Consider the following 24,544-nt stretch of genomic DNA (forward strand, 5'->3'; position numbering starts at 1 on the left):
GGTTTTCCATCTGTACATGTTTGTTGCATGTAAATCACACAAGACATAGTTGCTAGTAGTATGATCATTGTCAATAAACAATAGCATACTCACTCTTCCTCTCTTCTATCTGTCTCTGTGCATGTGTGTCTGTCTTTACGTATATGTGTCTGTCTCTACGTATATGTGTCTGTTTGTGTGTATATGTGTCTCTCTCTGTGTCTGTCTCTATGTGTATGTGTCTGTCTGTCTGTCTATCTCTGTGTATGTGTCTCTCTCTGTATATGTGTATGTGTGTCTGTGTGTGTGTGTGTATCTGTCTAACTCAGCAGAATATGATATACTGGGAAGGGCAAGCAGAAGGAATCAGAAAAGTCTTCAGGAGCAGACATTTGAATGGGGCCTTGACTGTCAGTTGGATTCTGATAGGGAGCATCAGGACAGGATCCAGAGGGAACAGCATTTATCAGTACAGAGATTGTTTCCAGGAATGGAAAGATACAGTTTGCCTGAAGTCTAACTGGTAAGGGGATAGGAGTGGGCCCCCAGAGAAAAATCATGAATACCACCACAGACTCATTAACGGAGGGGCTTTGCTACCTTTTCCGTCACGCCACAAAGAAGACAGGTCCATTGATCTTGTTTGCATGTGGTGATAGAGGACATTGTGATAGATGTGTGTGTTAGAAAAGGCCTCCTGGTGGCCAAGAGGCAAAGGGAGGAGAATGGGGCCAGGCCTCACATACATCCCCTTCAAGGGAGCACCCCGATAGTCTTACTAGGTCCCACCACCTCCACAGCACCAAGCACTGGCAAGCAAGCCTTCAACATGGGGCTTTTGGGTTCGTTTCAGATCTAAAATACAGCAAAGAGGTTTTTTTCTTGTAATAAAGCTTAAATCTATCATTTAGTCATTCATGCTACATACTAGGCTACTGCTTGCCAGACACCGGGACAACTACCTCAGACATGCTGAATGCCACAAAAAATTGTGAAACCACTTTTTTTCCTTCAGATTTTTATGAAACCACGAGAAACTATTTTTAAAGTTATCAGCTTTTTATCTTCAATAAAAGGAAAACCCCCACATCATTGTATCATAGAACATCTTGATCAGCAAAGCTTTCACTAACTTTTAAGCATACAAAAACATTATTATCAAATTTCAATGTTATAGGGAAAGCCTGACTGAGTGACTCATTAGTAGAACAAGCTAATTCTTTTCTATTTCAAACTATTTTTTAAACGTATTTACCCTAAAACTAGTCATTTAGTTTATATGTAAAAAGTAGCTCTAAATATGAAATAGTCACTGTTTGAAGTGTTTTATGACAGGGTGTCACATTGATTGTGCCCAGTGATGCAAAAGACATCTAAGCAATCCGTGGGACTATAAATGGTCCAGCAAATGATAGATTTTAAATGATCAGAATAATTGGCACATGTTTCTCTTGGTTATTTACAGGGAAACCTGCAGTGTTTTTTTTTTCTAGTCCATACTGAAGATGGGCATTTGAGAAACAGCCTTGGTTCCAGCAACGAGGATTCTAAAGGTGTGTCCTTCGACAGCATCTAGTCTGTGACGGAACAGAGCTGCAAGTGCTACCTGAAGAACTTCGGCCATAGGTTGTTATCTGCATCTAGAGTGTCTCCCAAAGACGCAAGTGTTCAAGTGTCACTGCCCTCAGGTGGTAATAGAACCTTTCAGAGGTGGGAAGTCTCCAGGTCCTCAAGTGTGTGTCTTTGGAGAGGACTGTGTGACCTCAGCTCTTCTCTTTCTCTTTTTCACTCTCTCAAGGATGACCTGTTTCACTACAGGCAACAGGGCCAAATGACCATGGATTAGAACCCGGCAGCTATGAGATAAAACTTTTTTAGTTTGATTATTTTTTGTTTGTTTATTTTGAGATAGGGTCTCACACTGTAGCCTAGGCTGGCTTTGAATGGCAATCCTCCTGCCTCAGCTTCTTGAGTCTAGAGTTACTAGTATGTACTACCACCCTGGCTCAACCTTTAGTGAAATTTGAAATTTGAAGAGAAAGTTGAGATGGACCATGTGTACTTTTTTAGGTAGACTGCTTTAGGTTTTTACTCTAGCCTTGCATCATCATACAACCAATATGCTAAGTATCTCAAACTGATGAGCAGCTTGATTCAGACACACAATTATGATTTTATGGCACAAAAACATATGGGTGAAACATTCAAATTCAGGTAACTGATATGCAGATGCTTACATGTTTTGGAAGACTCTACCATTGTCTAGTAAAACGTATGGACTGGTTGGCTCAAAGGTGAAGAATTCAGTGAATTATGTTTTCCATTATAAATAGCGAGCTAATTGTCAACTGTGAAAGAGTTTAGTGATCACTGGCTCTGGTGACTTTGGGCATTATTCTCCACAGCCTTTTGGTTCCTTGAAGGTCACTGCAGAATCTCCCTTCCAAGCTACAAGGGCATTTCTATTAAATAATTTAAACAGATTAAGTGGGCTAAACAGAGGCAAAGAACAGAAAGAAAGGAATGCAGTGTATATGTGGGAGAATGAGACAGGAGGATCGTCAGATCCAGGTCACACTGGGCTACATAGTAAGACTTACTGCTGTGGGACAATCTTTGTGCATTGTCAATATGTATTAATTTCATTGATCAATAAAGAGCTGACTGGTCTAAAGTTGGGCAGGACGAGATTGGATGGGAAGTCAGACTAGTAGGACACTGGGAAGAAGGAAGAAGTCTGAGGATTCACCAGCCAAAGGCAGAGAAAGCAGGACATGTACAAAATGAGGTAACAAGCCATGAGTCATGTGGCAGCAGTAAATGAACAGAAATGGGTTCATTTAAGTTATAAGAGCTAGCTAAAAGGAAGTCCGTGCTATTGGCTGAGCATTTATAATTAATAATAAGTCAGTGTGGTTATTTGGGAGACAGTTGGCAGTACAGAAAACTCTGCCTACACTTTGTCTCCGAATAAAACAGATAAAATAAAAATTAGAAATAGAGCAACACATCGTGGGGCATGTTGTCTCAGGGGAGTGCTTATTCCTGTGCACAGTGACAGCAGCTCCATAATGATGTTCAATAGAATACACAGGGTGTCTCCTCTGGTCATTTAAAAAGGCATTTTATGTGGATGGAAGCCTCACATTGACTAGTTTGACCACAACCACTAAGAAAATGTTGTATTCAGAGATGTTTCCTCATCAGGACTTGAAGCCCACTGAAGATCCCCTTCCTGTGTACAGACAATATGGATGTTTCCTCTATTGTTCAGCAAATACACTTCTCTGAAAACCTCTGAGAAGGAGTTTTGTTAGTCACCTTTAATTTCTTTAATGGTTGAACTCCTTAGGTCTCTGATACCTTGACATTTAACTCCCATTGGTTCTTGCTTTTGCAAGGACAAACTTTTCTTATTGGCCCCCTCTAGGTAGAGTAAGTGAAATAGGTTTGTTTACTTGTTTGCTTTTGAGACAGGATCTCACTGTGTTGTCATGTTGGCCTAGAATTTGCTATGTAGACCACGCTGACCTCGAACTCATAGATCTTCCTGCCCCTGCTTCCTGAGTGCAAGTTAACTGTTAGATAAAGTCAAATGATGACTTTATTATCAAGTGCATTGTAGTTTTCTTTGATTTTTCTGGATGGAGAAAAATATACTATTCATATTACATAAGTCCAATTTTTGGGAAGAAGGGTATTAGGAATGGACTTTGGGGCCTTGTGCATGCTAAGCTCTGCACTAAGCCACACTCCCTGCATATAGTTGGAATACTATTTTTACTTGCAAATGCTAAACAATTGGAGATACATTTCATGTGAGGTATGCTTGTTTGTAATCCACAGGAAATATATTTTACATCAGAGTTGTAGTTCCTATAAGTGCTAAGAACTATATTTCATATGAATGTGAGAAATGCTAGGTTTTTAAATAGGCAAAACCCAAAATAAGCATTAGAAGCAGTACTGGCATGCTTTCCGAGCCTATCTTAATGATAATGACCTCAAAGTCAATGATTTCTTCATAAAGATGATATAAGTTTGCTGCAACTTGATTGCATCAACTAAAATAAAGTTCTTGGCTTAAAAACTTGATCTTATGTTTTATGAGATCTGAAATAAAAAGGAAACTGATGGAATTAAACCAGCAAATTATTTTGCAATCAACAACTGCAGTTATACACTGCTACAAAGCAGATGTGGTCAAATGTTGAGGAAAGTTGGACCAAATTCCCTTCCTGTCCAGTGCTGTTGATAGCTCTATTCATAATGTACTCTTGCTTTTAAAGGAACCGGCCCATAATGACAACTATAGCTTTTACTGCTTTCAAGAGGGCAGAGTATCAACCAATTGTTCATTGACAAGCATCTTGATGGTAACCACTGTGAGGAACAAACAACTTCAAGATGGGACACAAATTAATCCTTACAGATATATCAGAGTCCACACAGATGAACACCAAGTTCAAAGATTATCTTCTTACCAGATCAGTTTTGCGAGAGATGAAAGCAAAAGAAAGTAAAGATCGGAGCTGGGGTGTAGCTCAGTGGTAAAGTGCATACTTAGTATGTACAAGGCCCTGGTTCTGATCTCCTGCATGAGAGAAAGGAAAGAGGAGAAAGGAAGGAAGGAGGAAAGCAGGGAGGGAAAAATTGGATATCAAATGAAATAAAACTTCAGACTTAATTTGATAACTTTAGTATATATTAGTTCTTGAACCCATGAGGATTTTTTTTAAAGTATTGACTAATAAGACTTGACAAACATAACACTGTGAAGTTATAACTAAAATTAGTTTTGTGGGCCAATCAATCAGAACCAAATGGGAATGAAGAATTTGTTTTTAGCAGGCGTAGATTATCTATGATTATTGAGAGTGAATGCTATAGCTCATGAACACATGGTCTTCTCTACTATTTCTCTGAAGCCAACAAAATCATTTTTTTTTTAATTCTGGGGATGAAACCCCAGGATCTCATATGTACTATAAAATACTCCTTCACATGGCTCCACCCTATAAGTCTGAATCTAAATAGAGCTTAAAAAGTGTGAAGTTTTATCCTCTTGTATTTATGTAGCATTGAAATTTTGTGGGAATTAAAGATATTTGTGACTTTTTTCTACAAATCTGTGAGTTCTCTGAAGTAAAAGACAATGCTATGCTCATCTTTGCATGGTAAGGAGCAACAAGAAAATACATGAGATCAAATTCTGATATGCTACTTAATTCTGATACTCTCAGAGACAATATTTTTTAAAAAGTGGGTATTAATGACCAATGCATATTAGTATAATTTAGCTTTTAAGCTGTTTTTAAAAAGATTTCAATGCAACATAAAAATCATGTTTATTCTTACATTTGTGTTAAAATATTACGGTTTTCCATAGATCTTTTCCCCAAGTTTTAAATCTTTTCTCCAGTCCAGCCAAACAGAGGAGGATTCTATTTAAAAGCTGAAATAGTTTGCCTACATGAAGAAGCTCTCATCAGGATGATTTTGAAGCCTGTCGTTTTATAGAAGAATCGTACCCATTTCCATTACTGTCCTAGTGCCTACTGACCTGGACCTAGCATTGGCCATGAGAGTGACAAGGTGCATGCATGGTCCTCAGTGTCCACTTACCATTGTGAGACATCCCCACGGCGAGGCACTTCTGAAACCGACAGTACTGACATTTATTTCTACTTTTTTTGTGGATCCGACAGTTAAGATCACACCTATCATAAATAAGCTTCAATCGGATGGTTCTTCGGAAAAAACCCTACAAAGGGATATGGAAAATAAACAGTTTTTAAGTCTGTGTGACACATGGAAGCAGCAACCTGTGGATAAAGACATACTCACTGACCTGGATATCGGAAAAAGTAGATTTGGATTGGGAAAATAGCTCAATCAGGAAAGTGCTTGCCTTGCAAGACTGAGGGCCATAGTTCAATCCTTAGGACCCTTTGTAAAGATGCTGGGCCTCATGTGGTGTATGCTTGTTATTCCAGGACTGGAAGGTAGAGACCAGAGGAATCCTGGGACCCCTTGACCAGTCAATTTAGTCTAATGGTGAGTTCCAAGACAATGGGAGACCCTGTCTCAAATATGGTTAACAGTATTCATAAGGATGATAGCTGAGGCTGTCCTCCATCTTTTACATGCATGTATATACATAAGCACCTGCACCCTATAAATATGCACATCTGTGTACATACATGAACTTATGCATATACTCATAAGTATGTGGTTCGTGACACAGTTCTTCCATGGGGGCCTTGTATAAGTGGCTTTCTGTGGCTTACTGTAAACCAAAGAACAGGAGGATTGTCTAGGGTCCTTTTGTACCTCTTAGACTCTGAGCACATCCCAGTGATGTCAGGCAGTGTACCTTGGCTCTATATTTGGTTTTCAGCATGTTCTAAGAAGTGCTCTGGATTTAATGTAATGCAAATAAAACACCATGTAATCAGTCCAGTCTCTCAGCAAATGATTCCAGCAGCGTGCCCCGGCCTTCATAATTGTGCTAAGCAGCTTGGCAAAGTTATAGTCATTTCCTTCTAAAGTATGATCAGGGCCAATAAAAATCCACATGTGGATAACTTTTTGGAATTCTCCATGTTGCAATTTCCTGCAGAATTTGCTTTATTTATTTATGTAGTTGAAAGAATCCCCCACCATTGTAGCTTGCAAGCAGAAAGAGATAGCAGGAAATAATATGAAAAGCAATTGGGAAATCCTCAGAAAATCTGCTACTTCAAAATGCAAATACGTCCTTCTGGGGCTAAGAGAGTACTCTTCTGAATTTACTACATATTTTGGATAGAACTGCAGAAAATTTAATTGTAGTTGCCTTCTAACTCTAGTGTGTGTGTGTGTGTGTGTGTGTGTGTGTGTGTGTCCATAGTTTTCTCTCATTTCTTATTGTGTTAATCTTCATGAAACTCATTTCTCTCAAATTCATCTGGTCCTGTTAGGTATGGAAAACTCAGAATGGGTCAGCAAGATGACTTAGCAGGTAAAAGCACCATGTAAATCTAACAATTCAAGTCTGGTCCCTGGAACCCATGTTGGAAGAAACAAATGGGCCCCTCAAGGTTGTCCTCTGACTCTATATGAGCACTGTGCCATATGTGCATACTCATACTCAAATATCATACACAGACAACAATATAAATAAAAATAAAATTTAATTATAAGCAAATCAAGCCCCCACTGAATTAATATTGGCTCTGCTTTGGCATGGATTTAACTTTCTCCAGATCCACCTCCCTAGAGCTTCTGTACATGTTACCAGCGAGCTACCTCCCTGATTTCGGCATTATATCTTGGACACTAAACAATAGGCATGTTCTATGGCTCACTTGACATCCTTACTGGAAAGGTCAATAGTCCTTCAACTTACTGTCCTCAAATGAAGTCCTGGCCCTCCCTATAAGCTCCTTTACTGTGGCCTTCTCCAATTCAGCTGGGGCAGCTCTATGCCCTGTTTCTCAAGCCAAAATTCATGAAGTCATATTGGCTTTTTTTCTTGAAGTTACTTGATCCCTTTCTTTCCCTCAAGTGGCTAGCCTTTTCTCTAAATACAGGCTTAGTATTCCATTATCTGAAATTCTTGGGAGTGTAAGTATTTTGGATTTCAGATTAAAAATAATTCTCTAGAACAGTTGCATATACAAAGTTATCTTGGTCTTGGGGGAACATATGGACCCACATCTGTAAACGTTAAACCTGTGTTCCTCCTTACCTTATTTCCTGTGCTAGGATTCCAACTCAAGGCCTTATGCATGCTAGGAAAGCAGTCTACCTACCACTGATCCACACCCCCCTTTCTGAGAAAGTGTCTTACTGTATAGCCCAGGCTGTCTTCAAACTTATGGTATTTTTGCATTAGTCTCCCAAGTGCTGTGATTGCAAGGCAGGTGCTACTATAATCAGCTCATATACATTTTATATATGGAGTCTGAAGGTGGTGATAGGAATCAATCCAAGGCATTGTACAAGGTAGGCAAGCTATCTTTGAGCTACTGAGCCTTTGGATTTTTAAAGACAATAGTCTCACTATGTAGCCAGGCTGATCTTGAACTTGGGTTTCTCCAGTTTTGTCCTTGTAAGTGCTGGTATTTTAGTTGTGTACCTCCATGAGGAGCTGAAAAATACCTTTATATAGTAATTTTAGTGAACCCATGTTTTGACTATGACCTGTTCAGTGAGGTCAGCCGTGAAATTTTCCATATGACATTATGTTGGCACTCAGAAATTTGGGGGCCTTGTGGATTTTGTATTCTAGAATTGGGAAAATTTAATCTGTATGTATATGTCCACTTTATTCATTACAAATTTTTGGTAACATCTTAACTTCTTAGTCAGCCTCATCTCTAACTTGATGCTGTTGTCCTGTCCTTCTTTGCGCCCCACTTCTGGAACTCAGTCTCCTTAATTTTATTCTGTCTGGTTTCTAGTAGTACTTGTGACTTCCTAGCATATGGCAGAAATCACTTACCTAAGAGATTAAATGCTCAGCATGCATGCCTAAATGTTTATTCTCTGTTCTTCCCAACTCCCCACTTAAAATTGTGAGTTCTACAGAGTAGAATTGTCTCCTAACCACTGGACACAGCCAGAGCCCACAATATACTTTATTAAAATCTCACTTGTGATTTTATTTCCTTCTGATCATTTTCTGAGCTTGGTACAGTTTATTAATCTACTCACATGGTGACAGCTGTTTGAATTACTGATGTTTGCTATTATGAGTGTACTTCTATAAGCATTACTATAAAGTGTTATCTACTTACTGAGGTAAAGTCTTGCTATGTAGCCCAAGCTGGCCTCAAACTTACAGCAATTCTCCTATCCCAGCCATCTGAATGCTAGAATTACAGGCATGTGTCATCACGCTCAGTTCATTGTACACAATACACACACACACACACACACACACACACACACAAGGGTTTTCTTTAGTCAGAATTTCTATACTATATGATACACAATTGATATATGTTATAAGATAATGCAAGATTATTTTCCAAATCGGCCATGTTTTTTATAGCCCTCTAAACTGTTATGAAAATTTGAGTGCCTCATTATCGCTTGATGTGTAGTCAGACCTCCTTATGTTTGCTGCCCTCCTCAGCCTGCCTTGCACCTGTGACCATAGGTCCATGACACCATGCCCAGTTGTCAGATTTCGTTGAGAATCTATTATATGTAAAATGTAAGTATGATCTCAACATATTTCCCTGGCTTTTCACTCCAAGTTTGTAACAGGCTATCTTGTCTAAAACTGAACAGTAGGCATTCTTTATATGTTCTGGACACTTATTTAATGTCTGCACATGTGTTGGTATCTTATCTCTGGCTTTATGCTGAAATGCATTTTTCCCAGTGATTTGTAAAAGCTTTTAAACATTTCATTTAACTTCTGTTCTTGAGAGATGACAGGCACACCCCTTAACCCTTTGAATCCTGTTGCATTTGTGTATCCATTGTTGCTGTGGGAAGTATCCTGTCAACTATTTTGGTGATCTTTCTGCCTTACTGATTGCTTTTATACACTCTCTTTATCTGTAGGCTTACTAAAGTTTGCGTAGGTATAGGTTTCCATTTTCTTATTGCCTTGGTTGTGTTTTCTGATTCTGGGTTTCCCTTGTTCATCAGTTTTGGGATCTAATTAGACAAATGTTATTCCTTGTGCTAATTTTGTGTTTCTGAACTTCTCTTTTGTGCTTTCCATATACTTGTCTCTATTTGTTTACTAATATTGATTTCATATGTAAAAATCAGAACACCAATCAAATAAGGTCATATAAAAACCCAATTATACTGATAGAAGTAAAACCAGACATTTCTCACCAAGTTTGCTAGTGAGAACTTTTCTGAATTTACTCTGATATTGTTTAGTGCAAACATATGTTTTTAACCTTCAACAGCACTACCAACCAGCTCTGAGAACTAAATGAGCCTTCAAAATCTGGCCAGCCCCAGAATGAACACTCTTTCTGTATTCTTTGTGATTTGGATACTATCTTTCCCTCTGTGTCCAGTGTGATATTTGAGCTTTCCATTGGCTTTTTCATTGTGATATTTGTATGTTTAACTTTTAGAAGTTTCAGTTGATTTGGTTTTTAAGCCTGGGCATTCTTAAGGGGTCTGTTTGGCTGGTTCCTATCCCCCTTTAAAGCAACTCTTACAGATCTGCTCTTTATCCTGTATCAGACCTTCCCAATACCTGCATGTGGGAGATGAGTAAACGGTGTCAATACTAGTTTTTCTTTCTCTTTCTTCCTTCATTTCTCCCTTCTTTCCTTTCTTTTTTCTCTGATATATTCAAAATGATTGCTTTTGTATGTGGTTTCTGATATTTTATTTTGAAATTATCTTTTGACCATAAACTGTGGAAATTCTATAAAGTCTAAATTGGGAATTCTTTCCTTCAAAGAGAATTTGAAGATGCTTCTTCTGGAAGTTCAGGCACCACTGGCTTATGACATCCTAATACCATCGAGAATCCTGGCTCCATCTGAAAGCCCCAAACTTTTACTTGCCGGCTCTGACTGAGCATGGCAAATCAGCACCTTCCCAGCTCTGTGAGCATCTCCCCAGGAAAGCCCTGCTAAAGACTCTATTGTCAGCTTGTTTTGTCTTTGATATGGTTTTGGAATTTCTGCTACTCCTGTGTGCTAATACTGTGATATTAACAGTATCCTAAAGAGTATGTTCCATTACAAACGTATGCAATAGAAGCCTCTTTCTGCTTAAAGGGTTCCAAGATTGTGGTTGTGCCAATGTTGATGATTAACAGCAAGTTAATGTGCATCAGATCCATACTGATAAGGAATTTTGATTGCTCAGTTTTGATAATAAAATTTTGATAATTTTGATAATAAAAAAATTTCGCTTGATTCATATGATATATATCAAAAGAGAATCATTTTGGGGTTATTTGGAGTACTTCAATGCTAAAAGAATAATCATCCTGGATATCATTTATGCATTCTATACCAGTATAAAAATTCTTTTGAGACAAGGTCTCATGTAGCCCTGGTTGTCCTGAAACTCACTGTGTAGACCAGACTGGCCTTGAACTCATATAGATGTGCCTGCCTCTGCCTCCTGATGCTGGGACTAATGGTGTACTAATGGTATATGGACTAATGGTTGGCTGCTATGTCCAACCCCATATAGAAATTCTTAATCAGAATATATATATAGAATACATATCTAAGAACTTACTTTTCTGTTATTCCCCTCTAAATTAATGGTAAGCAATTGTATTCATGTCACTTAACTCAAGAAACATGAGGAAGATATAAGAATCTCACTGAATATTTTCCTGTGGATTTATTTACTGACTTGAAGAATGAAGCTGGCTTTTCCAAAACTTCTTCATAACGCTAATAAGGAAACACTCCAACAGTATGCTCTTCAGCATTTTAGGGTCTATAAAACAATGTGCATTTTCAGTAGGCATTCTTTTTCTTATCCTTTCCACAGCCGTCTCTTTGGAATACCATGGAGTGAATGTGAGGAAGTTTTTGGTTACTGATTCAGAAGCTGCTCTTGTGTCTACATTGATTCCAGTGTCTTCCTATCTGCCTGTGAGAAGACGACTCTGGCTCTTGTTTATGTCTTGTTTTTAAATATTTATCAGCTCCACTCTAATTGCTTTATTTAACTATTATTATTGTGTGTGTGTGGAAGGGTATCAGATAACTACTCTATGGATCTGATTTTCTCCTTTTACCTTTAAGTAGGTTCTGGGTACTTAACTCAGGTGATCAGGTTTGTTCAGAAAGTACCTTTACCTGAGGAGTCATGTTAACGATCTAATTATTTTATTCATTTTTTGTTTTTATTTTATGTGTATGAGTGTTTTGCATGCACATTGTCCTTATACCCCGTCTATGCAGTCCCCACAAAGGCCAGAAGAGGGCATAGGATTCCTAGGACTGGCGTTCTAAACTGCAGTGAAGGTGCTAGGAACTGAACCTGAGTCCTCAGGAAGAACAGCCAGTGCTCTTAACTCCAGCTCCACAATTCTTCCATTTTTCACAAAACTTCATGTACAACAAGCTTAGCATGGTAGTGCTTTTACCATGAGATTGAAAGTTCTGTGCTGGGATTGCATGCAGCCTTCTCATGAGATACTCAGCCTGTAGAAGCTGAGTTACTGAGCTACCCTTGGCAGACAGGAATGTATTCAAGTCATTTACACAAGACAGGGCTCCACACAGAAGTAGGGTTCATTGCGCTGTAGTGCAGATTGTACTTACTCAGAGCTTTAGTAAGTCTTGGTTCTAAATGATCTTTCAGAAGAGATTACAAAGTATGATTGCTCTGGTTTGAGTGTGTCTCCCAAGGTTCCAGTGTTAAGTTTTAATCTTTCCGTGAGTGGAAAAGGGTGGAACTTAATCTGCCTGAAGCTGGAGGTGGGGCCTTTGGTCAGTGATTAAGATTAGATAAAGCCCTTAGGGTGGAGTCTGTGATTGAATACTGGTTACCTTATAAGAGGAAAAGAGACTAAAAGATACACACACACACACACACACACACACACACACACATGCACGCACGCACCCCACTTCCTGTCTCTTACCATGTAAAGTCCTACACTACTTTAGAATTCTGCATCAAGAAAACAATCACCAGTTGTGGACTCTCAACCTGGAGCCAGCACCATGAGCCGAAAGAACTCTTCTTTTTAAGAATGAAGCCTCGGGTATTCTATTTTCCTAATGAAGGGGACCCTAAAAAAAGGATTACACTGAAGAAAACAAAACCACAAACGTGGATTTGCAAACAGCAAATGGTAGTTTTTTCAAGCCCTAAGCCATGTGTAAGCTCTCGGGAGGAGGCTTTACTTTGTGTAAGTCTGCAGTAGTAACATAACACACCAAGAGCCTGTCACTATTCACTTTATCAACTCCAATCGTTTGCTCCTGCTTGAATTTTGACAGGGATCACAGATATGATCCATACACTGGTATCCTAATCTTCTCACGAGATTAGATTCCACAGCAGTTACCTTATGCAATATTCTTTTTATCCATAAATGAGTCCATAAACTTTATGGTCAAGTGAATTTTAATTATGGGAGTACCCCATACCCTATGGAAATGACAAATATTAAATTGCCAAGGTTCATTTTAAGCTATGTCCAGGTGAGACAATAACATTTGCTGATTTTTTTCCTTCTCCTTAGTTCTCACAGGCACTGGTGACAGGCTGAGTGAACATCTTTATTATTAATGGCCATTGACCTAATGTATTGGGAATGAGGTGCAGTTTGGAGCTTAAGTTGTGTTTCTTCAGGCCCCATGCCCTATAATAAGTGGGCATCAAACTTTTGAATCTTAGGACTCCTTTTTTATTAAATTATTGTGATGACTTTAAAGAGCTTTTACCTATGTAGACTTCATTTACATATGTTTCTTAGACAAATTAAAACTGAGAACAACTTATTTTTGATGCAGGATCTGTGTTTCCTAAACTGGTTTCAAACTCTGTTCTCAAGTGATCTTCCTTCCTCATCCTCTTCAGCAACTGGGGCTGTGTGTACACGTTATAGTAATGTGGTGGTTTGAGTAAGAATGACCCCCATAGGCTCATATGTTAGATGGTTAGTCACCAGGAAGTGAAAACGTTGGGTAGGGTTAGAAAGATTAGGAGTGGCCCTGTTAGAGGAAATGTGTTATTGGGGGTGGGCTTTGAGGTTTCAAAAGCCCATACCAGTTCCAGTCTTGCTCTCTCTGCCTACGGATCAGGTGTAGCTCTCAACTACTGCTCCAGCATCTGCCTGCATGCTGCCATGTTCCTTGCCATGATAAGGGACCATACCTCTGAAACTATAAGCCAGCCCTCATTTAAATGCTTTCTTTTCTAAGAGTTGCTGTGGTCATGGTGGCTCTTCCCAGCAATAGAACAGTGACTGGTACAAATACCAGCATCCAACAGAGAAATCACATGTAAGGGCATATGAGCAAACATTCCACTAGCTACCAGTGTTGTCATCACCCCAAATCATGTAGTTTCTATAACTCTTCAGTTATATTTGTAAAGAATGAGAATGGGAAGATTAATAAACAGTGTTAACCCAATGAAATAATTCCAAACCCATGGCTGCCATGAAAGAGTCTCATGGACCTCAGGCTCGGTGTTAACTCTGAGCACTATGACATGAAGAAGCCAATCACATTGTTTCATTAGCATTTTTACTTTTCTGTTATTAATTTAAGTGTGCACACCAACCGATGGGTCTCATTCTGTCATCATTATACATATGCACCATTCTGCTTTTCCCCCATTAATCTTTTCTCATCTTTAGAATGTACAGGTCTTGGGCTAGGGGTGGTGTCACAGGCCTACAATCCCAGCAAGGCGGGCAGAGGCAGGAAGATTGTGAATTTGAAGCCTGTCTCAAAAAATAAAATAATATGTGTACATGTCTATTTTCCCTTCCTAGGCAAGCACAACTCTTTTGATTTTGTCTAGGAATTCCATCTCCTAAGTTTTGGGAGGCTTGTAAATTATTACAGTTAAGTATAATATTCCTAGTTCTCTTGTGCTGTTTTTGCTTGGTGGGTTTTGTCTATGGCAGGTACGGACTTTCTTGGTGGGTTTTGTCTATGGCAGGTACGGACTTTCTTGGTGGGTTTTGTCTATGGCAGGTACGGACTTTCTTGGTGGGTTTTGTCTATGGCAGGTACGGACTTTCTTGCATTTTGTCAGTTTTATTGTTTACTCTGCATCTCTGCCTTCCGCCCTGTTTTCCTGTCTGCTTGTTTTGTTCGGCATCACAGGGGATGGACCTCAGCCTTGTTCATGCTAGGCAGGTGCCCTGTCACTAAGTGGCACGTCCAGTCCCCTTTTTAGCCTTTCCTGATCACAATGTGAAGACTTCTGGATTCTCTCCCTCTTTCTTTTTTGCTTGCTTTGCCTTCTGAATTTTAGTGTCTTTGGGGTATAACTTTTATCACTATCACCAAATACTGAAAACGTTGCTGACTTTCAATTCTTAGCTGTCTTCACCAATGTTAACTCCCATGAATGTATGACTAGAGCTAGGGTGAAATTGCTTGCTTGCAGGTTCCAATTTTCTAGGCACTTTACCAACATATAGGAAATAAATTACTACAAAGTCTGAGCAATCAGACATTTCACACTCATTAATGTACATGACCAGAATTACCCAAACTGAATGGTTTCTTCAGATAAATATGGCTCAGAATTCAGCAACTCAAAAAAAAAAAACTGTGTAAACTTTACTCATTAAATATAATAACATGTGCTTACTACTTACAGGGATCTCAGATTATTGGGTGTGTAGAATGATTTAATTTCATAGCTATTTCAATCAGAGTGATTTCTTTTCATTGTTTTTGTTTTTTGAAACAAAGTGTCTTGCTGTCTGTCCTGCCTCCACCTCACGTGGGTGGGGCTCACAGGCATGTAGCAACAGACCAAGGCATGTGCCAACAGGCCACGCATGTGCCATCAGGCCAGGCATGTGCCATCAGGACAAGGCATGTGCCATCAGGACAAGATCATGAGTAGGCTTTAGTGTTTTACGTGAGAGCATCTCTTGCCAAGAGTACTTCAAGGACTCATTTTGAAATTCAAGCCTCAGAGATGTAAGACCTTGGCTATCAACCCAGCCAAATAATTTTCTACACGAGGTGACTGGTAAAGCGTTTATGTGATTGGTAGGCTATGACCGAGAAAGTGGCAGAGGTGACTGGCTTGAATCTTTTTAACATATTAGATTGCTTTTGGGCTGAAAAAAACCGTAGAGAAAGCTGAATTTCATTGTTTTACAGATGAGAAAATGATTGTATAATGTGGTTAAGTAACGGCACCACACACACACACACACACACACACACACACACACCCCACTACCACTACCACCACCACCACCACCACACCCCACACACTTGTACAATATCTGCTGGGGGTAAGAATTTAATAAAAACTAGTTTCCCTTCTTGGCCTATCATCCATCTAGAACCCAGAAGCGCTAACTCATGTCTACCTGGTGTACTTCATCTTTATTACCCAGAAAAAGCTCAAGGAGGCAGTACTTACTTCATTTAACTATGTTTTATTTTCTTTGAGACAGGGCTGGCTATGTAGAAACTCGCTATGTAGACCAGGCTGGTCTTGAACTCACAGAAATGCTGATGCCTCCATTCCTGAGTACTAGTTATTAATGGCGTGCAGTACCACGCTCCCCAATATTTATAAGGTAAGTACTGATGAACAATGTATTATATGGGCACATGATAGATTAAATATTATTTTATCCCTGAGCATGTTAAAGTTGTTTTAAACTGTATAGAAACATGAATGCATTGGTGTATTTTTCTTTTTTTTTTTTTTCTCATGGTTTATTTTTTTTTATATTTAAAAATTTCCATCTCCTTCCCTCCTCCTCCCCCCTCCCTCCCCTCCTTCTCCCCTTTCTCTCCCCTCTGGTGTATTTTTCTTGTAACTGGGGCAGCATATTACTAACTTTCTGAAGTACTCTTTCACAAAGGAAGTGCGTCTTTGTCTCTTTTCACCTATTACACAGGCTTAGGCTGATGCTGGGCCAAGGAGACAGTACTAGCATAGGGCTTGGTAGGGACAAGCCTCACTAATCCACGATTTTGTTTCTCCTTTTGTAGTCTTCAGATGAAATACAGGATCTTTCACCTGGTCTACCACTGAAACCCTCACCCTGGTGACCCCATGCCTTTGACTCACAGTTTCTACAGTCATAATGTGGAAATATGTTCAATATTACAGAATTAGTCTATGGATCAAGTGATACACATATATAATCTGTCAAATCTTACTTGTATAAGAGATTACATAGCATGATGAAAAACACACTAGGGAAATCAGGAAATTAGATCCTGTGCTGGCCCATCACTCACTGTTTTGTTGTGACACCTTGGACAAGTCCTTTTAAAAAAAATTCTGCAAGATACACGTAGATGGGTGTCCCAAAGAGTCATTTTGGAGAAGGGGGGGAGGGACAAAGTAACCCTGCTTTTATCAGCTTTTCTTAGATTTTCAAATATTATGTTACATGAAGAATGAGTTCTGCCAAAAATTACAATTTTATCTTAATTCCCCAGAGTGAGTTTACAACAGGAAAAGGGATAGGCAAAATTTCAGAAAATTCTTGGATGATTTTTAAAATCTGTCTTTACCTTGCATCCTTCGCAAGCGTGAACCCCATAGTGGAAGCCTGACGCCTTATCCCCGCAGACTCGGCACTCAATGGCCATGAGGGAGTTGGAAGGCTCTTCATGAGGCCTGTTGTAGAGCTGGGTCTTTTCAGAATAATAAGGTGGGGATACAGGTTCTACTTTGATGGCACCTGTGCATCGGAAAATTTGAGAAGATGGTTATCTTATGACAAACAATCCTAAAAGGGCACTGTGGCTTCCCATGGTGGCCTTCATATGTTTGTGCCATAACTTTACTATCTCGGAGAAGTGCTGGGGAGCATGAAGGCACCTGGTGCTCAGATAGGAAAAAGTAGACTTTATCATCGCAGGCAAGTCCCAACACCCCACACTCACCTGCACAAATAAAGCGGGAAGGGAATTAAGAGTGAGAGAATGAAGTCTGCCCCCTTGCTCTCCACAGACACTGCACATAGTTTGAAGCACTGCAGTTTATTTGGCAGGAGGATGGGCTGCACCTGGCACTCACTCTGTTATTATGGGTTTTATTGAAATGCTGCTCTTTAGAAGTAGTGTTAAACCTTCCTTGAAAAAGAAACACAGAAGGAGGAACATGGCTGAGAAAAATGTCACAGCGAGCCCAGCCCGAGATGCCAGGTTATCAACAGGGTTGAGTCAAGAGGTGGTTTGTGAAGTGATCTCTGATAGAGAGTGGGAGAAACCTGTGTGAAGCAAGTGCTGCCTTTGCTGGTGGCTCAGGCCTATCGAATTTCCATATTAGGCTTTAACCCAGAACCACACAGATAAATATAACCACGTATACTATCTATCTAGAGAAAACAACTAGAAATTACAGGAAGTTCTTACTTATGATCAAGTAATGATTGCCAGTGACACAGGGGTGACTCTGGAAAACCAGCACATCAGCCCACAAGATAAAAATCAAGGAAACAGCATCACAGAAATGATACTTTATCTTGAAAAGTTCAGTTCTGGCTTTTTTCTTTTTTTTTTGAATCTGATGTTTGATGGTAATTTCCTTAATGGCATGATGATATGTCAATCAGCTACAGTGTTAAAGTTTGTGCCCCAAACTAGAGTTTAGGGTAAATTTCACAAACTACAGATTAGAAAAAAAAGATATTAACTGTAATAGTAACTTAGGGATGACCAGTCACAAAAGTTGATCTACAATTGTGACAATAACTCATAAGAAGCTGGGAACATGCACTTTACACAATGGACTCTCAGCCTAAGACACAACTGACAATGTAATCAGGCTAGAAATGCTCTTAAGAAGGCATCAAGGAAGGAAAGAAAGGAGGGAGGGAAGGAGAGAAGAAGGGAAGGAGGGAGGGAGGGAGGGAGGGAGGAAAAGGAAAGGGAAAAGAGGTTGGAATAGACATTCATGTGCTGGCTTCTTTGTGGCCTGTCTCTCAGATACTAGAACGTCAAGGGCAATGGATAAATGAGTGATGATGCTCTCTCTCCGGAGTTCTCATCTCCGGAGCATCTACCCCAGGGGTATTCAGAGATTTGTCTAATTCCAGTCTTAGGGGTTTGGAAAGCTAACGTACTTTGGTATTCTTGGAGCTTCAGGTCATATTTGTAATCAGCAATCATTGGGTCAGCTCTTGTGAAGGGAATATCTTCATAGTGCGGAGCAGAAATGCTGGCGAAATCTACCGTGGTGAAGGGCTTGATGTCAAAGGAATGGGAGTGCTCCTCCATCACAGAGAGGTCCACAGAGCTGATCCCGAAGTTGGTGGGCCAAAATGGCATCTCTGTGTCAACCATTGTAATTTCTGAAATGGAAAAAGAACAAGGTGTGAGTCAAGTTCTGGAGAAGAGAGCAGTCCTCTAGGGACATAGAGAGAGGGCGCTGAGTTTATACCCAGCGAGGGAGGAGTGCATTGCTGCCTTCCTAGCACCCTCCAGGTGGCTTTACAGGGAGAAGGAAGTCAGCTTTCACCCGAGTATACTAGCAGACACCCTACAGTGTGTAGCTACATGGAACAAATCAATCTAAATGTGAGCTCTGCTCACACTGTCCAACTGCAGCAGGTCAGCTGGATCTGGTAATGGTTATTTTTCTTACTTCATATTGCTTCCACTTTTATTAAGATATAACTGACAAAATATTTAAATGATCACCGTAGTGTTCTTTTGATATGTGTATGCACTGTGAAATAATTACCATCATCAAATTAATTAAAATATTCCTCACTTTATAGAATTTTCTTTGTGTTGAAAAAACTTAAGGTCTGCTTCCTTAGCCAATTTCAACTATAGGATACAGTATTCCTAACTGTAGTCAGCTTGTTGTCCATCAGGTCTCCAGAGCCTAATAGAAACTCTGGCCAGCCTTCCCATTTTCCTTATGCCCAGTCCTTGGCAATCAACAACAGTGTATAGGATTTGCTTTCCTGCGTCTGGTTTATTTCCCTTAGCACGACGTTTCTTTGGGTCATTTATATTTACAAGGGGCAGAATTTTCTTCTTTCTAAAGGCCATACCGTACTCCAGTATATGTATGTGTGTGCGCACATGCATATGTATGTGTTACATTCTGCATATGTGTGTATCTACATACCACAGAGGTTTTTGTTTGTTTTTACTTGTTCATGTGTCTTAGACTCTTATGTTGATTTCAGCTCTTGGCAATAGCCAATAGTGTCATAATGAAATCTTGACACAGTGATTTTAGTTTCCTGGCCATATGTCTAGCAGAGGTACTGTTAATTACATGGAAATTCTACTTTTGGTTTTCTGAGGATCTCCACTTGTGTCCTATAATGGCTTTGGAGTACACAGTATATATCACTAAAAAGGTTTCTGTTGCTCGACAGCCTTTCTTCTCTTTATGGGTCAGCCATTCGAACAGGCATGGAACAGTATAGTTTATTGTAGTTTTGATTTGAATTTTCCCTAGGGATTAGTGATGTTGAACACTTTTTCATACACCTGTTGACCATTTGTATGTTTTCTTTTTAGAAGTGGCTACAAATAGCCTTTGTGCATTGTCTTGGACTGAGCCCTTTGGTGTTTTGTTACTGATTTGCATTTCTCTTGTGTTTGTGTTCATCTGTGTGTGCATGCGTGTGTGTGTGCACTCACACACACATGTATCCCTGTGCATGGGAGGTATCATCCTCAGGAACATCTTTCACAACCTTTGAGATGGGTTTTCTTGTGGCCTGAAGTTCACAGTTAGGCTAGAACTTAACTGGTGTTAAGCTCCAGAGATTATTTTTCTCCACTTCCCAGGAGTACAGGTGTGTACTAGTATGCTTGGCATTTTTATGTGGGTTCTGGGTATTGAACTCAGTTTCTTATACTTCCAAGCACTTTACTGGCTGGCCATCCTTCTCCCAGTTCTGTATTTGAGATTCTTCTCCCCCCATCTCTCTCTCTTCTTTTCATTTTTTTTCTTTTCACTTCTGCCTCCCAGGTACTGAGATTAAAAGTGTGTGCCACCATGCCTGGCTCTTTTTTTAAAATTTATTTTTATGTGTATGAGTGTTTGCCTACATGTATGTATGTGTGCCGTGTAAATGCTCAGTGCCTGTGGAGGCCAGAAGATTGTGTCAGATCCCCTAGAACTGTAGTTACTGGCAGTTATGAGCTGTCATGTAGGTGCTGGGAACTGAACCAGGAACCTCTGGAAGAGCAGCAAGTGTGCATTTTTCTAAGTGTGATTCACTACCATAGTAAGTAAAACAAAGCTCTGATCCATTTGGGGCCCAAGTACTGGATATGAACTGTGAGTCAGTGGTTAGTATAGACTATAAATCTTGATGCAATTGTAAGTATGACTTAGTTCACTTGAAATGAGATCACAATTCAAAGTGGGGCCTAGAAAAATAATTACTCTAAATGCTCCAGAGCTATGTACATTCAAGGTTGTTAACCCTAGTGACAAAGAAATGACCTCATAAAGTTTTATCTTTGCTGTAGTCATATTGGCACCATTTGACAAAGGTTTTACTTACAGTAGGTGCTCATTAAATACTTATCTTTAAACATTAAATGACTTGATGGCTTGAGCAAAGTGTGAACTTTTAGCAAAGGGGTCAGGGAAGGAGAGAAGCAAATAGACCCACTAAGTACCTCCTGTGTGCCAGACACATCTACCTTTTTTTCCACATGTGCTGAAATATTCTCACTTTATAGATTAATAAGACAGGACTTGCCCTGTAAGGTTACATGACTTGCCCAAGGTCCATGGGCTAGGTAGGTGTGGACAATTCAAACTGAAGGCTGACTTAAAAACTCTATCCTTCCAAATAATCTCTCATTGATAAAAATGTTCTGGAAAATGGACTCTTCTCACAAGGGAATGGTCCTCTTGCTTTTTTTCCAGCATGTGTTTTTTTTTTTTTTTCCCACAAAGGGTGCATGAGATGAAGAGGTTCAGCTATGGTCTTCATGAGAAACAAAATGCCTCATAGATACAAATAAGGAGACTGGCTTTGTGGATGTGCTCTGTGACTGCAGGAGGGCTCATTAGGCAACGTTTGGGTTCCCATGCCAGATATCTGCATAGTAAGTACCCAAACAACCTTCAGTTATCTGTGCTATGGTATAAACACTGCACACCAAAAAAGAGGAATGTGCATTGGTGATAACTTAGAGGACGCCATGGTCTCCGTGACATCTAGAAAGAAGTCTTTGCTCCTAATTAGCAGGAGCACCCATCAAACTATGCTGTTTGCTTCAAAATCCATCTACATGGACCCAGCCCAAGTCACTGCATTTACTTTGTCGCTCTCCCTAGAATGTTTAATTTTCATTTTTCTATGTCCTTACCCTTTTCTATCAGTCATTTTCATTTCAAAAGATATCTCTTCTTGTCCAGAGAGTAATATCCTTAAAGTTGGATGTTTCTCATGACATCTATCGTGACTGATAGTGAGTTAAAGGTAGTGGGTATGCCTCTGTATAGACACTGAGAAGTGAAAATAATACCTAGATACCTAGGTTGCAGAAAAATTGGTCATTCATCATTTTATTGATTAATTTCTTTTTCTGTTTGGGGATGGAACCCAGGACTTTGCACATGCTAGGCAAATGCTCTACCATTTTCTTAGCCTTCCATGTGAGCAGGGGCTTTACAAGTGTGCACTATCAGGTCTGGCTTTACAGGCTTTAAAAATACTTTTCACGTTTATATAAAATTAAGTAAAAGGAAAGCTTTTATATAGAATTTTGCCTTCTGAGACAAAGGGTGTCCCCCCCTGCCACTAACCTGTGCTATTGTGGCACATCTGTGGCAGCTAACAAGCCAGTATGGATACGCTCGTAGGAACTAAAGTCATGTCTACATTACACACTATGTGTAGATAAGTCTAAGGACGTTAGCAGGAGTATAATGTGATGTGTCTATCATTACAGTACCATGCAGAACTAGTGCTCTGTCCTAACCAACCCCTGCATTCCCACATCCACCCTACCCTTCCTTTAAAGAATGCGATTTCACTGAGTTCTGTTATTAAGGATGTGTTGTCAGGGAAGCAGGACAACAGCACCTTGCATCTCAGCTTGGCATTAGAAGTCCTCCATGGCACATCCATAACTTGCTTTTTCAGCCTTATTTTCCATTGGTCATTTCATACCTTTACCCATACTTGGCATGTACTACCTCTAGATAGGCCACACTGTCTACCTGCCCTGCAGTCTCTACTCTTGCCCTTCTTCATAGATGCAGGTTCCTGAGGTCACTGTATCCTTTTCCTATCCATTTCTGTGCACCACACTTTTCCTTGTCTTTCAAAGCTAAATACTACTTTCTCCATGAAACCTTCCATGAATCCTCCTCTTCTTCAATGCTGACATAATTTCTGATCTGTTTAATTATCTATGCTATAGATACAGCATATCTATATAATATATAATACTATAGCTATAAATTTGATAGCCTCTATAACATTTACATTTTCATTTTGTCTGGAATGAAGAGACACCTTATCACCCTGTTTCTTGTTAGTCCTTCTGCATGGTTGTTGTGTTCTAAACACTTGCTAATTAAGTAATAATGTTATCTGGAGAAGAATAGAATGGCTTCTCATTTTGCTGAGAAGGAAGAAGAAAATTAAGATACTTTCTCAGTGGCTTAGTTTTGTCAAGATGTAAGCTCCCCTGAGAAGATTAAGCTTTGATGTTATAACTAAGACATAACATGAGCTCAAAACCTGTCCCCAATCCTTTGGGGACTATCAGGAAGATTAGAACTAAGTTATTTTTTCTTCTTTTGTCATACTGGGCACTGAACCCAGAATTGTCCATATGATAGATAAGTTCTTTACTACTGAGTTATGCCCTAGCCCAGGTTTCCTTATTTTTCTAGGAAGGGAGGACAAGGAAGAAAGAAAAGCATTTGCCTCTTCATCTTTAAGAAGACATATTGCTAACACACATTATTTCCTCTCCCTCTCCTTTTTATGTAATTCTGGGACACCTTGACCTCAACAGTATTATTCCATGGACATGATTACTGAGAGGCACGGGATCCAAACATGCTTTATTTTACTTTGACTTAGAGATGGTCCAGGAAAGCTGCTTCTTATTTTGTCTTTAGAAAACATAAGCTTCTGTTGCTGCCAAGCTGTAAGTCAAGTAGGTGTTTTTTGTTACTCCGTGCAATTATCCATGAAAGAGCAAATGGACAAAATATTTGCATGAACAACAGCCCTTCTTAGGAATAATTCAGTGTCTTAACTTTCCAGCCATGTGACATGAATCCTGTTGCCTCAGGGCTTATCCTTCAATTTCACAACCCTTCAAGAAAGTCTTTAGACACACTTTGTGTGCAATGACACAGCTCTATGCTGTTTCTCTTTGACCATCAAACTTGGCTTTCAATTCTGTTATGGTTAATGAGTGGCCTTCTCACACTACTCCAAATTATAATGCATTTCAAACAAAAGTGTAATCGATTTCACGCAAGAGTAAACTGACTTCTCTAATCGAATAGGCTCTAGTTGGGAGTATGAAAGTGGGTCAGAAAGATATCAGATTATGAAACCAAGCACCAGGACTATATGGTTTGCCTTTGGGATATTATGTTGTTCTCTAGGGAAAGAATTCTACTAGAAACCTGGGGAGGGTTGGGGTGTGATTTAGTGAGACTTTGCCTGGCACGAGTGAAGTTCCAGGTTCAATCCCCAGTACAGAAAAAAATGGTAAATGACATCACATCTATACGATGATTGTTTTAAAACCCAGGGTATAAGTTCTATAGAGGTTGGGGCTATAGCTCAGTGGTAGAGTGCTTGCTCAGCACGTATAAGATCCTGGATTCAATTTCCAGCACCGAAAGAGAGGGGAAAAAGGACACCTGAGCTAATGTTTCAGCCCTCAGTATTTACAGTGCTTGATATTTAAGAGCCCCAAGTCTTTGA

At 39.6% G+C, this 24,544-nt stretch overlaps 1 protein-coding gene across 5 annotated transcripts in view; it reads right to left on the reverse strand.

The window, feature by feature from the left end:
- Pparg (peroxisome proliferator activated receptor gamma) overlaps positions 1-24,544 on the reverse strand; it is a 129,138-nt gene that overhangs the window by 33,449 nt on the left and 71,145 nt on the right. For 4 of the 5 annotated variants that reach the window (XM_038320176.2, XM_038320173.2, XM_038320175.2 and 1 more), the window contains 3 exons: positions 18,722-18,949; positions 17,166-17,335; positions 5,605-5,743 (listed from right to left, as the gene is read on the reverse strand). In XM_038320176.2, the coding sequence (XP_038176104.1) occupies positions 5,605-5,743; positions 17,166-17,335; positions 18,722-18,941 (529 nt within the window). In that variant the 5' untranslated portion in view covers positions 18,942-18,949. Of the gene's footprint in view, positions 1-5,604; positions 5,744-17,165; positions 17,336-18,721; positions 18,950-24,544 lie in introns of those variants that run through there. The other variant, XM_038320178.2, reaches the window with a different exon arrangement.

The sequence above is a fragment of the Arvicola amphibius genome, chromosome 2 (genome assembly GCF_903992535.2).
Source record: "Arvicola amphibius chromosome 2, mArvAmp1.2, whole genome shotgun sequence".
Lineage (NCBI taxonomy): Eukaryota > Metazoa > Chordata > Mammalia > Rodentia > Cricetidae > Arvicola > Arvicola amphibius.